This window comes from Coregonus lavaretus (assembly GCF_964263955.1).
Source record: "Coregonus lavaretus genome assembly, chromosome: 11".
Classification (NCBI taxonomy): domain Eukaryota; kingdom Metazoa; phylum Chordata; class Actinopteri; order Salmoniformes; family Salmonidae; genus Coregonus; species Coregonus lavaretus.
The window spans coordinates 21,197,225-21,211,945 of record NC_139998.1 but is presented as its reverse complement, the minus strand read 5'-3'; the positions used below and the strand labels follow the sequence as shown (position 1 = coordinate 21,211,945).

The following is a 14,721-nucleotide window of genomic DNA, read 5'->3' as shown; positions in this document are numbered from 1 at the left end:
CGAGATCCTCCTGATGAGCATGGAGAGTGAGCTGTTGGAGGTCTGGATGAAAGGACAATGTAAACGTTGTCATGAGTCGCCTAGGGTAGACTGCAATCACCATACACAGTGACAGTAGGTGAGCTTACACAGCACTAATATTGAAAGCGCAATGCTGATATGAGTCGTCCAATAAATACTGTACATGTTGTTACATACAATGTAGAGTTGTCGAACTATTCAAACTAACGAACCTGCTCTGTGTAGCTTGATCTCAGGTTTAATAACAGCGATTTCAAGCAGCCTTTGCAGTCGTTTTCCTCCTTTGAACAAGAAACGTCTTCCTGGTACTCAGTTAGCGTTTTTTTCAACTGCCCCGAATATCTCCTCAACAGCAACTGTTAAACGCTGGTCGAAAAAAAACCTTAACAACTGTATTTTGGACATTTTTAGATCATGCAAGGTGTAGCTAGCAAGCTACCTTAGTGTGCTCTACCCGTGCCGGTGCTGTAATCAAAAGGTGCACTGAGCGTTCTCTTGATCTTGCCGTAGCTAGGTATTTTCGCCACCTGCTGGCCTGGAGTACTAGAGCGCGGCAAGGTCGGATATTCGACACCACTGAGGTATAAAAGAACACACCGGGAGATACACACACCACTGGTATATTAATTATACGCAGCATTTTGCTTACTTGATTCTCTTGAACACGACCAAAGCAACGCTTCGAACAATAGAACTAGGGTGAGTTCAGTTCGATTCAACGTGTGCTACGTTGCGTGACGGTTTGAGGTGCGTTTGCTCCCGTTTGGTGAGTGTGACCATTTGAAATCACAAAACTCGTGCAGCAGACAGCCCACCATACAATCTCTCTCTGGCCCCCATCATCACAATGGCATTCGTTCAGTACAGTATCGGTCGTTCTGGTCGTTCAGTACAGTATCGTTTCCGTTTAATTAAACATTGAATACCGTTCTGTCGTACTGAACGCACCCCTGATTCCATGGCAACGGTGCACAGAACATCAGTTGCTAAGCAACAGTGTAGTTAAAGTTCTTCTTTGCTCGCTGCTACTGATGTTAAGTGACCTAGCTAACTATGAAGTTCACCCACACTTTTCTTGCAAGTCAAGACGTGTTTTTAATTCAAAGGTACGTTTGGCGTTTTGTCTAACGTTATTTGCTGTTAGGAATGTTCAATAATATGTGATAACTGAGAAGCTGTAACCAGTTACCACTCATTGTTGCTGGCCTAAAGTTGTGCTGCTAGCTAAGTAACGTTAGCTAATTTAGCAAGCAACACGTGAATACAAACTTTTGTGGGAATTCTCTTTTGCAGTTCCACCCAGGATGTGCCCAGCATTGAAGACAGACACCGAGATACTGGTCAGTACTGTAACTAGTTAGTTAGATGAGAAAAATGTTAACATGTTGAGTGGACCACTAACAAAAACATGACTAGAGCAAAAGCATCCCATAAAACATTTTCACATGTACATATGATTTATTTGATTGCTTGGTTAGCTAGCTAGTTCATCAATGATCTCTAGGAATTATTTATGTGAGAGCAGCATACATGAGGTGTTCTACAATATTTGCAGCCATAGGCAACATTATTTTATTACAAACTATTCTATGCCAACAAGACACAAACTTGATTGTTGTTATGATAGGGTAAGATTGTAATTGTAGCGTTACTAGTCAGGACCCGGTTTCCCGATAGCGATGGAATTTCGTGTTTTAAGGATGCATCTTTCCTACAAAGGCCGAAGATGTAACATGCGTTTCCCAAAACACCACGCAGAGAGGTTTTCTAAGTGCGTCGTTGGAGCATGATGTGTCGATCCGATTAGGATCGAAAGAAAAGGAGCGCTGCTCTCGGATCAGCTTTCTCCATTCAAATCTTTCCTTAACATTTTAATTATTTCACAAAACTGACAACGGATCAGCTCCTAGAGAGATTTTACTACATACGGCTGTAAATATTGAGGCGGTTTATTCTAATGCTTACACCCCAAAAATGCACTGAATCACCGATTTGGCACATCATTGCACAAGTTAGGCTACACATCATATATTGAGACAAATGTCAGACCGTAGCCTACAAGTACAAAATATAACTAAATTGATTGAATATGAAATGTACTTCAATATGATTCAAATAAACTTATAGCCAACTGTTTATTTTAATGGAGTCATCTCGGTTTTCATTTACGTTGCTTGTTTTGATCAATTGCAAAGACACTGGCAACTTTTTTATTTTTTGTCAACTTTGTTCTGAAGTTATCGGCGGTCATAGATATTCTATGTATAAAGCATCTAATGGCGCATTTAGCTGTTCTACGAGTGGTCTGAGGCAGGCGTTAGATTACTAGCGGTTTCAAGTGCAACGTTAATAACGATGGTTTTGGGAAACGGCTCAGAGATTTAACGATGCTCCAACAAAGGTTCTAACGATTAACTTAGCCTTAAGATACTTTTGGGAAACCGGCCCCAGATGTTTTACGGTTACTCACATATTTACAGTATTTTTACAAAATGATCACAGTAATTGCAGTAGTCTATCACCTAGCCTGCTAAATGCAAGCTTTATCTGATTTATTCTAAGAGGACATCAGAGGATGCCTATGAGAGACTCATCCTGCACCACCTAAAGCACTATGGACTCTTTACAAGTAGGTTGGCACTTGGCAACCTGACACAATTACTGGAAACTCAAGAGGCTTGCCTTGCATCATTTGTTTACATAAATGTTACTTGGTGAGACCTGACCTATATCATTCCACTCTCTGGCAAATTACAATGCAATTTAATCCTGCAAATCAATCCATCCAAGGGCATCAATCTTACCCCAACAAACAAAATGTGATTGTGACCTTTTATACAGTAGTTTAGCATAGTACATGAGATTGTGCTACTGCTACTCTTGCCATATTAGCCAGTTATGTTTTAACATAACATGTTTACATACACATATAACATGTTTATGCATTCAACTGTCAATTCTCTTCCCTCAGGCAGAGAGAATTCTTTCCAAGGCAACCTCTTAAGACAAAGATGGAGGGATTTCCACCACCCCGGCTCCCTCCACCCAGGCACCCACTCCCCTGACAGCAATAACTCCAACATGGAGGATGAGGATGAGGAGCAGGAGCCTGGCAGGCCATGTAAGATGACAGCCACAATATGGACATGCTAAGAGGACAAATGGGTCAAAATAGCGAATAAAGCTATTTTACACTTGAATTATAGTTATTTACTCTTCATCTGGATAGTAGGGGTAAGGGTTTTTGTTAGCGGTGTATAGTTGCTTAATGGTTAAAATTAGATTTTTGGTTAAAGTGTTAAGCATGGCCCACGAGTTTGTGGCATGGGCAGATAGTGACGACTGATGAACAAGAGGGCTGGTATGCCTTGTTGTATTTCACAATAGAGCGTGATTTCCAGGCTTCTCCAATGCTGGGTCATGTTACTCTTGGATGAGATGCAGCAAGGTAATCCAGTTGATTAAAGCGATCCAGTTCACCTTTTTGAATGCTCCATGTAATACCTTGATTAAAGGATACAGAAGGTGGTGTCAGTTTAGTCATCTTTTAAAGCCCTGTCATCCCAAAAGAATGCCTCTGCTAGTTACGGTAAAGCCTCTTATTATTAGTGTCTGCTACCATCAACCGGCTTTGTCTTTCTCAACAGGATAGATCAAATATATACACACACACATATATATATACAGTGGAGAGAACAAGTATTTGATACACTGCCGATTTTGCAGAAAATCCAGAAAATCACATTGTATGATTTTTAAGTAATTAATTTGCATTTTATTGCATGACATAAGTATTTGATACATCAGAAGAGCAGAACTAAATTTTTGGTACAGAAACCTTTGTTTGCAATTACAGAGATCATACGTTTCCTGTAGGTCTTGACCAGGTTTGCACACACTGCAGCAGGGATTTTGGCCCACTCCTCCATACAGACCTTCTCCAGATCCTTCAGGTTTCGGGGCTGACGCTGGGCAATATGGACTTTCAGCTCCCTCCAAAGATGTTCTATTGGGTTCAGGTCTGGAGACTGGGTAGGCCACTCCAGGACCTTGAGATGCTTCTTACGGAGCCACTCCTTAGTTGCCCTGGCTGTGTGTTTCGGGTCGTTGTCATGCTGGAAGACCCAGCCACGACCCATCTTCAATGCTCTTACTGAGGGAAGGAGGTTGTTGGCCAAGATCTCGCGATACATGGCCTCATCCATCCTCCCCTCAATACGGTGCAGTCGTCCTGTCCCCTTTGCAGAAAAGCATCCCCAAAGAATGATGTTTCCACCTCCATGCTTCACGGTTGGGATGACTGCTTCTTCCCTAAATAGTTCTTGCATAGTTTGGAGCTGTGCTTTGGGTCATTGTCCTGTTGTAGGAGGAAATTGGCTCCAATCAAGCACCGTCCAGAGGGTATGGTATGGCGTTGAAAAAAATGGAGTGATAGCCTTCCTTCTTCAATATCCCTTTTACTCTGTACAAATCTCCCACTTTACCACCACCAAAGCACCCCCAGACCATCACATTACCTCCACCATGCTTGACAGATGGCATCAAGCACTCCGCATCTTTTCATTTATTTTGCCCATCTTAATCTTTTATTTTTATTGGACAGTCTGAGATATGGCTTTTTCTTTGCAACTCTGCCTAGAAGGTCAGCATCCTGGAGTCGCCTCTTCACTGTTGACGTTGAGACTGGTGTTTTGCGGATACTATTTAATGAAGCTGCCAGTTGAGGACCTGTGAGGCATCTGTTTCTCAAACTAGACACTTTAATGTATTTGTCCTCTTGCTCAGTTGTGCACCGGGGCCTCCCACTCCTCTTTCTATTCTGGTTAGAGCCAGTTTGTGCTGTTCTGTGAAGGGAGTAGTACACAGCTTTGTACGAGATCTTCAGTTTCTTGGCAATTTCTCGCATGGAATAGCCTTCATTTCTCAGAACAAGAATAGACTGCCGAGTTTCAGAAGAAAGTTATTTGTTTCTGGCCATTTGTTTTGAGCCTGTAATCGAACCCACAATTGCTGATGCTCCAGATACTCAACTAGTCTCAAGAAGGCCAGTTTTATTGCTTCTTTAAATCAGCACAACAGTTTTCAGCTGTGCTAACATAATTGCAAAAGGGTTTTCTAATGATCAATTAGCCTTTTAAAATGATAAACTTGGATTAGCAAACACAACGTGCCATTGGAACACAGGACTGATGGCTGCTGATAATGGGCCTCTGTACACCTATGTAGATATTCCATTAAAAATCAGCTGTTTTCAGCTACAATAGCCATTTACAATATTAACAATGTCTACACTGTATTTCTGATCAATTTGATGTTATTTTAATGGGCAAAAAAAATGCTTTTCTTTCGAAAACAAGGACATTTCTACGTGACCCCAAACTTTTGAACATTAGTGTATATACAGTTGAAGTCGGAAGTTTACATACTCGTTTTTCAACCACTCCAAAAAGTTCTTGTTAACAAACTATAGTTTTGGCAAGTCGGTTAGGACATCTACTTTGTGCATGACACAAGTAATTTTTCCAACAATTGTTTACAGACAGATTATTTCACTTATAATTCACTGTATCACAATTCCAGTGGGTCAGAAGTTTACATACACTAAGTTGACTGTGCCTTTATAAACTGCTGGGAAAATTCCAGAAAATGATGTCATGGCTTTAGAAGCTTCTGATAGGCTAATTGACATCATTTGAGTCAATTGGAGGTGTACCTGTGGATTTAGTTCAAGGCCTACCTTCAGACTCAGTGCCTCTTTGCTTGACATCATGGGAAAATCAAAAGAAATCAGCCAAGACCTCAGAAAAAAAATGGTAGGCCTCCACAAGTCTGGTTCATCCTTGGGAGCAATTTCCAAACGCCTGAAGGTACCACGTTAATCTGTACAAACAATAGTACGCAAGTCTAAACACCATGGGATCACGCAGCCGTCATACCGCTCAGGAAGTAGACGCATTCTGTCTCCTAGAGATGAACGTACTTTGGTGCGAAAAGTGCAAATCAATCCCAGAACAACAGCCTTGTGAAGATACTGGAGGAAACGGGTACAAAAGTATCTATATTCACAGTAAAACAAGTCCTATATCGACATTACCTGAAAGGCCGTTCAGCAAGGAAGAAGCCACTGCTCCAAAACCGCCATAAAAAAGCCAGACTACGGTTTGGAACTGCACATGGGGACAAAGATCGTACTTTTTGGAGAAATGTCCTCTTGTCTGATAAAACAAAAATAGAACTGTTTGGCCATAATGACTATAGTTATGTTTGGAGGAAAAAGGGGGTTCTTGCAAGTCGAAGACCACCATCCCAACCGTGAAGCATAGGGGTGGCAGCATCATGCTGTGGGGGTGCTTTGCTGCAGGAGGGACTGGTGCACTTAACAAAATAGATGGTATCTTGAGGAAGGAAAATGATGTGGATATATTGAAGCAACATCTCAAGACATCAGTCAGGAAGTTAAAGCTTGGTCGCAAACGGTCTTCCAAATGGACAATGACCCCAAGCATACTTCCAAAGTTGTGGCAAAATGGCTTAAGGACAACAAAGTCAAGGTATTGTAGTGGCCATCACAAAGCTCTGACCTCAATCCTATAGAACATTTGTGGGCAGAACTGAAAAAGCGTGTGCGAGCAAGGAGGCCTACAAACCTGACTCAGTTACACCAGCTCTGTCAGGAGGAATGGGCCAAAATTCACTCAACTTTATTGTGGGAAGCTTGTGGAAGGCTACCCGAAACGTTTGACCCAAGTTAAACAATTTAAAGGCAATGCTACCAAATACTAATTTAGTGTATGTAAACTTCTGACCCACTGGGAATGGGATGAAATAAATAAAAGCTGAAATAAATCAGTCTCTCTACTATTATTCTGACATTTCACATTCTTAAAATAAAGTGGTGATCCTAACTGACCTAAGACAGGGACTTTGTACTAGGATTAAATGTCAGGAATTGTGAAAAACAGAGTTTAAATGTATTTGGCTAAGGTGTATGTAAACTTCCGACTTCAACTGTATGTATATATTAACACTACCGTCAAAAGTTTTAGAACACCTACTCATTCAAGGGTTTTTCTTCATTTTTACTATTTTCTACATTGTAGAATAATATTGAAGACATCAAAACTATGAAATAATCATGTCGTAACCAAAAAAGTGTTAAACAAATCAAAATGTATTTTATATTTAAGATTCTTCAAATAGCCACCCTTTGCCTTGATGACAGCTTTGCACACTCTTGGCATTCTCTCAACCAGCTTCACCTGGAATGCTTTTCCAATAGTCTTGAAGGAGTTCCTACCCTACCTGTCCCAGACCTGCTGTTTTCAACTCTTAATGATCGGCTATGAAAAGCCAACTGAGATTTATTCCTGATTATTATTTGACCATGCTTGTCACTTATGAACATTTTTGAACATCTTGGCATGGTTCTGTTATAATCTCCACCCGGCACAGCCAGAAGAGGACTGGCCACCCCTCATAGCCTGGTTCCTCTCTAGGTTTCTTCCTAGGTTTTCGCCTTTCTAGGGAGTTTTTCCTAGCCACCGTGCTTCTACACCTGCATTTCTAGCTGTTTGGGGTTTTAGGCTGGGTTTCTGTACAGCACTTCGAGATATTAGCTGATGTAAGAAGGGCTATATAAAATAAAATTGATTGATTGATTGAGTTCCCACATATGCTGAGCACTTGTTGGCTGCTTTTCCTTCACTCCACGGTCCAACTCATCCCAAACTATCTCAATTTGGTTGAGGTCGGGGAATTGTGGAGGCCAGGTCATCTGATGCAGCATTCCATCACTCTCCTTCTTGGTAAAATAGCCCTTACACAGCCTGGAGGTGTGTTGGGTCATTGTCCTGTTGAAAAACAAATGATAGTCCCACTGAGCCCAAACCAGATGGGATGGCGTATTGCTGTAGAATGCTGTGGTAGCCATGCTGGTTAAGTGTGCCTTTAATTCTAAATAAATCACAGACAGTGTCACCAGCAAAGCACCCCCACACCATAACACCTCCTCCATGCTTTAAGGTGGGAAATACACATGCAGAGATCATCCGTTCACCCACACCACATCTCACAAAGACACGCGAAGGAACCAAAAATCTCAAATTTGGACTCCAGACCAAAGGACACATTTCCACCGGTCTAATGTCCATTGCTCGTGTTTCTTGGCCCAAGCAAGTCTCTTCTTATTATTGGTGTCCTTTAGTAGCGGTTTCTTTGCAGCAACTCGATCATGAAGACCTGATTCATGCAGTCTCCTCTGAACAGTTGATGTTGAGATGTGTCTGTTACTTGAACTCTGTGAAGCATTTATATGGGCTGCAATTTCTGAGGCTGGTAACTCTAATGAACTTATCCTCTGCAGCAGATGTAACTCTGGGTCTTCCTTTCCTGTGGCGGTCCTCATGATAGCCAGATTCATCAAAGCGCTTGATGGTTTTGCGACTGCACTTGAAGAAACTTTCAAAGTTCTTGAAATTGTCCAGATTGACTGACCTTCATGTCTTAAAGTAATGATGGACTGTCGTTTCTCTTTGCTTATTTGAGCTGTTCTTACCATAATATGGACTTGGTCCAAATAGGGCTATCTTCTGTACACCACCCCTACTTTGTCATAACACAACTGATTGCCTCAAACGCATTAAGAAGGAAAGAAATACCACAAATTAACCTTTAACAAGGCACACCTGTCAATTGAAATGCATTCCAGGTGATTACCTCATGAAGCTGGTTGAGAGAATGGGAAGAGTGTGCAAAGCTGTCATCAAGGCAAAGGGTGGCTATTTGAAGAATCTCAAAAATAAAATATATTTTGATTTTTTTAACACTTTTTGGGGTACTACATGATTTCATATGTGTTGTTTCATAGTTTTGATGTCTCCACTATTATTCTACAATGTAGAAAATAGTCAAAATAAAGACAAACCCTGGAATGAGTAGGCGTGTCCAAACCTTTGACTGGTACTGTAAATATACACACGGTGGTAGTAGGTACCAGGAGCACTGGTTTGAGTGTGTCAATAACTGCAACACTTCTGGGTTGACTTACACTACTGTTGCATATATGTTTTTCCTGTACATAGAATTTCATGACAAAACTATACTTATCACCTTTTTTGTGATGTAGTAAACCTGTGATGCAGTGATGTTTTATATCTATCCCCCAGTCACCTTGCACCTGGGACAGGCCCTCAGGACCAGGCAGCTGGTGATAGATTTTGATGGGGAGCGTCCCATCCCCCGGCTTAGGGAGCCCCTGGACCTGTTTGCCATCCCCTCTCCCTCCACCCCCTTGCAGGGGGTCCGCTGGCCCATTGAGTGTGAGGTCATCAAGGAAGCCATACACCACATAGGTACATACCACTGAACTGTATATGCTGTAACAAACACTCAGTGTTGATTTGACCTCTACAGTGTATAGAACAGTTCAGAGTTCTGTTTCTCAATGGGCTCCACATTTTCAACAGTATAGTGTTCATCCAAATTGGAATGTTATTGTTACTGAAAGATATTGCTGTGTTCTAGAGTGGGAACCTCCAGACCCAGAGCCGTTCTACCAGCCCACGGGCCATGAGAGGGCCCCCATGCCTGTCGGGGAGGAAAAGGGGAACATGGTTTACTGCATTGACCCAGGTAACCCTAACTCTATGTCAGTAAGGTATATAGTGCTGCCCTTTGTAGACTTTCATTTTCTAACAGTGTTACCTCTCTCACCTGTCCTTCTAGCTCCTGTTCTTATTCTGTCCCCTGTTTAGGCACAAAGACCTCCTACTTCACCTGCTCTCGCGTAGGAGGAAGCAGGGGACCCATCAAGAGCTCCACCTCCTGTGCCACGCATCAGGACCAGTCCACCCTGGCCTTTGAGTCACGCTTCGAGAGCGGCAACCTGCAGAAGGCAGTTCAAGTGTGAGTCTACGGAGCCTGTATAACTGTTTAACTATAACTATTTACACTTTACAAATTGTTGCTAAGTTGCAGGGAGGTTAACTGTGTGTAGGCAAGAATCTTTCCTTCTCACTCTCTTTCTATCCCCCTCCCCCTTACACAGCGGTGTCCATGACTATGAGCTCACCCTCCGCACTGACATGTACACCACCAAGCACACGCAGTGGTTCTACTTCCGGGTCAGAAACATGAAGGCAGGGGTCACCTATCGCTTCACCATAGTCAACTTGATGAAGGCTAGCAGTCTGTACTGCCTGGGCATGAGGCCTCTGCTCTACTCTGAAAGAGCCGCCTGGGAGAAGGGAGAGGGCTGGCGCCGAACTGGCTCCAACATCAGATACTACCACAACCAGCACCACCAGGCTGAGCAGGACAACAACACCACCACCAACACAAAGTCCCTCCACTCCCTTACCTGGACCTGCCAGTTCCCCTACAACTCAGACACCTGCTATTTGTCACACTGCTACCCCTACACCTACACCCACCTGCAGCGCTACCTCAGCCGCCTCACCTCCAACTCGGCCACCGGCGCCTACTGCAAGCTGCGGGTGCTGTGCCGCAGCCTGGCTGGCAACGCTGTTCACGTGCTGACAGTGACGTCACCGGGAGGGGGGTGGATGGATAGGAGTGCCAAGCGGGCGGTGGTGGTGACAGCCAGGGTGCACCCCGGGGAGACGAACAGCTCCTGGATAATGCAGGGCTTCCTTGACTTCCTGCTGGGAGAGTCAGACGACGCCAGGCTTCTGAGGGAGACCTTTGTGTTTAAGGTCACTGACGCCTTTTTATCTTTGTAAATATCCATGTATTTCAGTTATGTATTTGACTGCCATGTGGAATAAATTAAGTTTTCCCTTCAGAATTAGAAACACCCCATAAAGACACCCATGATGTTGATTGTTGTGTTTCTCCCTTGCGGACTTGCAGGTGGTGCCCATGCTGAACCCAGACGGTGTGGTTGTGGGGAACTACCGCTGCTCTCTGTCAGGCAGGGACCTGAACAGGAACTACAAGACCCTGCTGAGGGACTCCTTCCCCTGTGTCTGGCACACCAGGAACATGGTCAAGAGGTGAGAGGCGGGAAGGGGGAGGATACTCAAACAGATCTGACACAGTCATACCTTTCTAACCTATGGAGAGGTTTGTAAGTTCACTCTGCCTTTTCTGACCTTATTGCCATGGTTTTCCCTCTGTCCTTGTTGTTGTCATGGCACCCAAGACTGATGGCTGAGAGGGATGTGGTGCTGTATTGTGATTTCCACGGTCACAGTCGTAAGAACAACGTCTTCATGTACGGCTGTACCAACAGCGATGACGCCACACAACGGCTCCATGAGAGAGTCTTCCCTCTCATGATGAGCAAGAACGCCAATGACAAGGTTAGAATCCAATTGAAATAACGTTTATTTTTTTTATTTTTTTACTGGAGACCTGGCCAAGAAGGTATAAAACCACAGTACAATCATACATTTATGACTGTTATAAATCACAGCCAGGGAGTAAAGCACGTTTTTTGTGCCCTCTTCCTAAAGTTCTCGTTCAGGAGCTGTAAGTTCAGGGTTCAGAAGAGTAAAGAGGGAACAGGACGCATCGTCATGTGGAGGCTAGGCATCAGGAACAGCTACACCATGGAGTCCACCTTCGGAGGCTCCACTCTGGGTGAGCATGCACAGGGTGTAGCGTGTCTGTGTATGTCTGTGCATGCTATAGAGCTTCATTTCACAGAGCCTTTCTGTGTTATAGGGAACAGGAAGGGGACCCATTTCACCACGACTGACCTGAAGTCTCTGGGGTACTACTTATGTGACACACTGCTGGACTACTGTGATCCTGACCCAACCAAGGTGAGTGGAGTCAACCTCTCACTACCACAGTGACCAAGGTTGCGTCTCAGCTTGTCATGTTGATGAGCCCTAATATGTGTGTGTGTGTGTGTTAGACCAGTCACTGCCTAGCTGAGTTGCGGGCGATGTTAAGGCAGGAGGTCAGAGAGAGACTGGGCCGGGAGGTCGACTCTGATGGATCTCTCAGCGTCTCCGTTTCTGACATCGAGTCCAGGTAAGGGAGGTTTTAGAGCATCACACACACACACACACACGCACACCTAAATGTCCTTTTTGTGTCTCCTCCATAGTACCAGTGGCTCAAACAGCACAGAGTCTGATGGCCTGCCTGTCCATCTACTGAACCGAACTGATGAGGTGCAATATGAACCTTAAACTTCATATGACCTCAGTTATGTTTGCGTACAATAGCTTTAACTTAGTCTAATGCCAACTTATTTTCTAGCAGAGCCAAGCGAAGAAGAAGCACCTGAGGAGTGGTAAGGAGAGGAACAGACTGAGACAGGAGAGAGTGAGGAACGTCAACCCAAAGGTCCTCCACAGGAACATCAAGAACATAGTGAGACACAGAACACACACAACACCTTAGTGCAGCTCATCCACCAGATACAATGAAACATACAGTGGTCCCTAATACATAAAAGGCTGGGAGAGACATACAGATGATCTAGCCAGCGAGAGTTCCCCATAATTGATAAAGAGTGATTGGGCGAGTTTGTTTTGCATTGTCTGTTGCCCCGGAAGGGTGGATATTTAACTTTAGGAACAAAACAAACTCGCCAAATTACATTCTTACTCCTGTCTGTTCTCTGCAGGACCCTGTGCTACCCACTGAGGACATAATGAAGGTGAGGATCCAGGAAAAAACGGTGGCCGTGGTCAGAGAAAAGAAGAAGAGAGAGAAGGTATGGATAAGAGAAAGAGAAGCTCACGCTCTTCCTCATTTGCTTAGACAGATTGTAGCTTGTGCATTACCCCAGTATCTCATTTCTGAAGACATGAGCTTCTACTCCTGATGTACCGGTAGGTGCCATTTGTGGTGACAGTGAGCCGTCAGACAGGACGCTCCTGGATCCCCCATCCCACCACTCGCATCGGGGTCATAGGCCATGTGACCCTCTGGCAGGAGGAGGAGTCAGAGAAGGTAATGGCTGCCATTCACCCTTCAAGCCCTACTGCATGTTGATAGTTTTGCATTGTCATTAAAGTACTATTACAGGTACAATTTTCTCAAGGTATTTCACAACAACCTGGGCCTAGACCCCCCCAAACCTCTTCTCAGTAGGTCGATGCACTCTGAGCATCCCCACCCCATCAAACTTGACAAAAGGCATGAACGAGCAATGACTACTGTTTTGTCCCAGTCTGATGCTCAGCATTAACTGTGTTCCAGAATGAATACCTGGAGGCTGTGAGGGCTGCATACCTGCATTCTCACCCTACTCAGCCACCTGTCACAGGTACATGGATAGACTCTTTTCATTAGGAATGGATTTAGTTTTCTGACCATGTGACTTCACCAGAAAAACCTTTTTTTTTCTTTCCCAGTTTGCATGCTAAATGTGTATTTATTGTCATGAATCTTTCCCTGGAGACAGCTCTGCAGAGTGGTCACTAGCTGGCACAGCCACAAAGTAATAAAATATGATCTTAACCCTAACCACACTGCTAACCCTAATGCCTAACACTAACATTAAATTAATTAATACATTTTTACTTTGCAACTGGCCCATATAGCGGAAATCGCTCGGTTCTGCCTCCAGGACAAGATTCATTATAATAAACGTCAACCTGCGCTGAATGTGGCCATGATGTTTCCCTTCCTCAGAGGAGCGGCGGCAGTATTGGAGTCCCCAGCTGCAGTTTGGCTCCTCCCAGGCCCCGCGGCCAGGCCCTCAGCGTCGCCCCTTATCTGTTACAGCCATACAGCAACGCAGCTTCTCCTTGCCTGTGCCCACTGCGAAGATCAGGGTTCACACCACCCCCATTCATCAGCAGCCCATGCCCTTCAGCCCCGATCACAGAAGCCACGCTGGGATGAGAGGTGGGTTGGAGTGCAGAAATAGAGTGTGTACAATGGGTGGTACAATATGATGACGCCGGAGGGGATGGCTGCCGTTTTACAGACTCCTAACCAACTGTGCTATTTTGTTTTGACCCGTTTGCAACCAAGCTTTAACTTCCTGACTGATGTCTTGAGATGTTGCTTCAATATATCCACATCATTTTCCTTCCTCATGATGCCATCTATTTTGTGAAGTGCACCAGTCCCTCCTGCAGCAAAGCACCCCCACAGCATGATGCTGCCACCCCCGTCCTTCACGGTTGGGATGGTGTTCTTCGACTTGCAAGCCTACCCCTTTTTCCTACAAACATAACAATGGTCATTATGGCCAAACAGTTCTATTTTTGTTTCATCAGACCAGAGGACATTTCTCCAAAAAGTATGATCTTTGTCCTCATGTGCAGTTGCAAACCGTAGTCTGGCTTTTTTATGGCGGTTTTGGAGCAGTGGCTTCTTCCTTGCTGAGCGGCCTTTCAGGTTATGTCGATATAGGACTCGTTTTACTGTGGATATAGATACTTTTGTACCGGTTTCCTCCAGCATCTTCACAAGGTCCTTTGCTGTTGTTCTGGGATAGATTTGCACTTTTCGCACCAAAGTATGTTCTTCTCTAGGAGACAGAACGTGTCTCCTTCCTGAGCGGTATGACGGCTGCGTGGTCCCATGGTGTTTAAACTTGCATACTATTGTTTGTACAGATGAACGTGGTTCCTTCAGGCGTTTGGAAATTGCTCCCAAGGATGAACCAGACTTGTGGAGGTCTACAATTTTTCTTCTGAGGTCTTGGCTGATTTCTTTTGATTTTCCTATGATGTCAAGCAAAGAGGCACTGAGTTTGAAGGTAGGCCT

At 44.2% G+C, this 14,721-nt stretch overlaps 1 protein-coding gene across 1 annotated transcript in view; it reads left to right on the top strand.

The window, feature by feature from the left end:
- Positions 1 to 1,325: 1,325 nt before the first annotated feature.
- Positions 1,326 to 14,721, top strand: part of agbl2 (AGBL carboxypeptidase 2) — a gene marked incomplete at both ends in the record, with an annotated part of 41,244 nt that continues 27,848 nt past the window's right edge. The window contains 18 exons of the mRNA XM_084171353.1: positions 1,326 to 1,361; positions 2,584 to 2,650; positions 2,993 to 3,142; positions 9,186 to 9,371; positions 9,544 to 9,651; positions 9,774 to 9,924; positions 10,067 to 10,733; positions 10,891 to 11,033; positions 11,183 to 11,342; positions 11,496 to 11,622; positions 11,707 to 11,807; positions 11,903 to 12,021; positions 12,098 to 12,164; positions 12,253 to 12,366; positions 12,623 to 12,712; positions 12,835 to 12,951; positions 13,201 to 13,267; positions 13,636 to 13,851. Coding sequence (XP_084027479.1) covers positions 1,326 to 1,361; positions 2,584 to 2,650; positions 2,993 to 3,142; positions 9,186 to 9,371; positions 9,544 to 9,651; positions 9,774 to 9,924; positions 10,067 to 10,733; positions 10,891 to 11,033; positions 11,183 to 11,342; positions 11,496 to 11,622; positions 11,707 to 11,807; positions 11,903 to 12,021; positions 12,098 to 12,164; positions 12,253 to 12,366; positions 12,623 to 12,712; positions 12,835 to 12,951; positions 13,201 to 13,267; positions 13,636 to 13,851 — 2,686 coding nt within the window. The remainder of the gene's footprint in view (positions 1,362 to 2,583; positions 2,651 to 2,992; positions 3,143 to 9,185; positions 9,372 to 9,543; positions 9,652 to 9,773; positions 9,925 to 10,066; positions 10,734 to 10,890; positions 11,034 to 11,182; positions 11,343 to 11,495; positions 11,623 to 11,706; positions 11,808 to 11,902; positions 12,022 to 12,097; positions 12,165 to 12,252; positions 12,367 to 12,622; positions 12,713 to 12,834; positions 12,952 to 13,200; positions 13,268 to 13,635; positions 13,852 to 14,721) is intronic.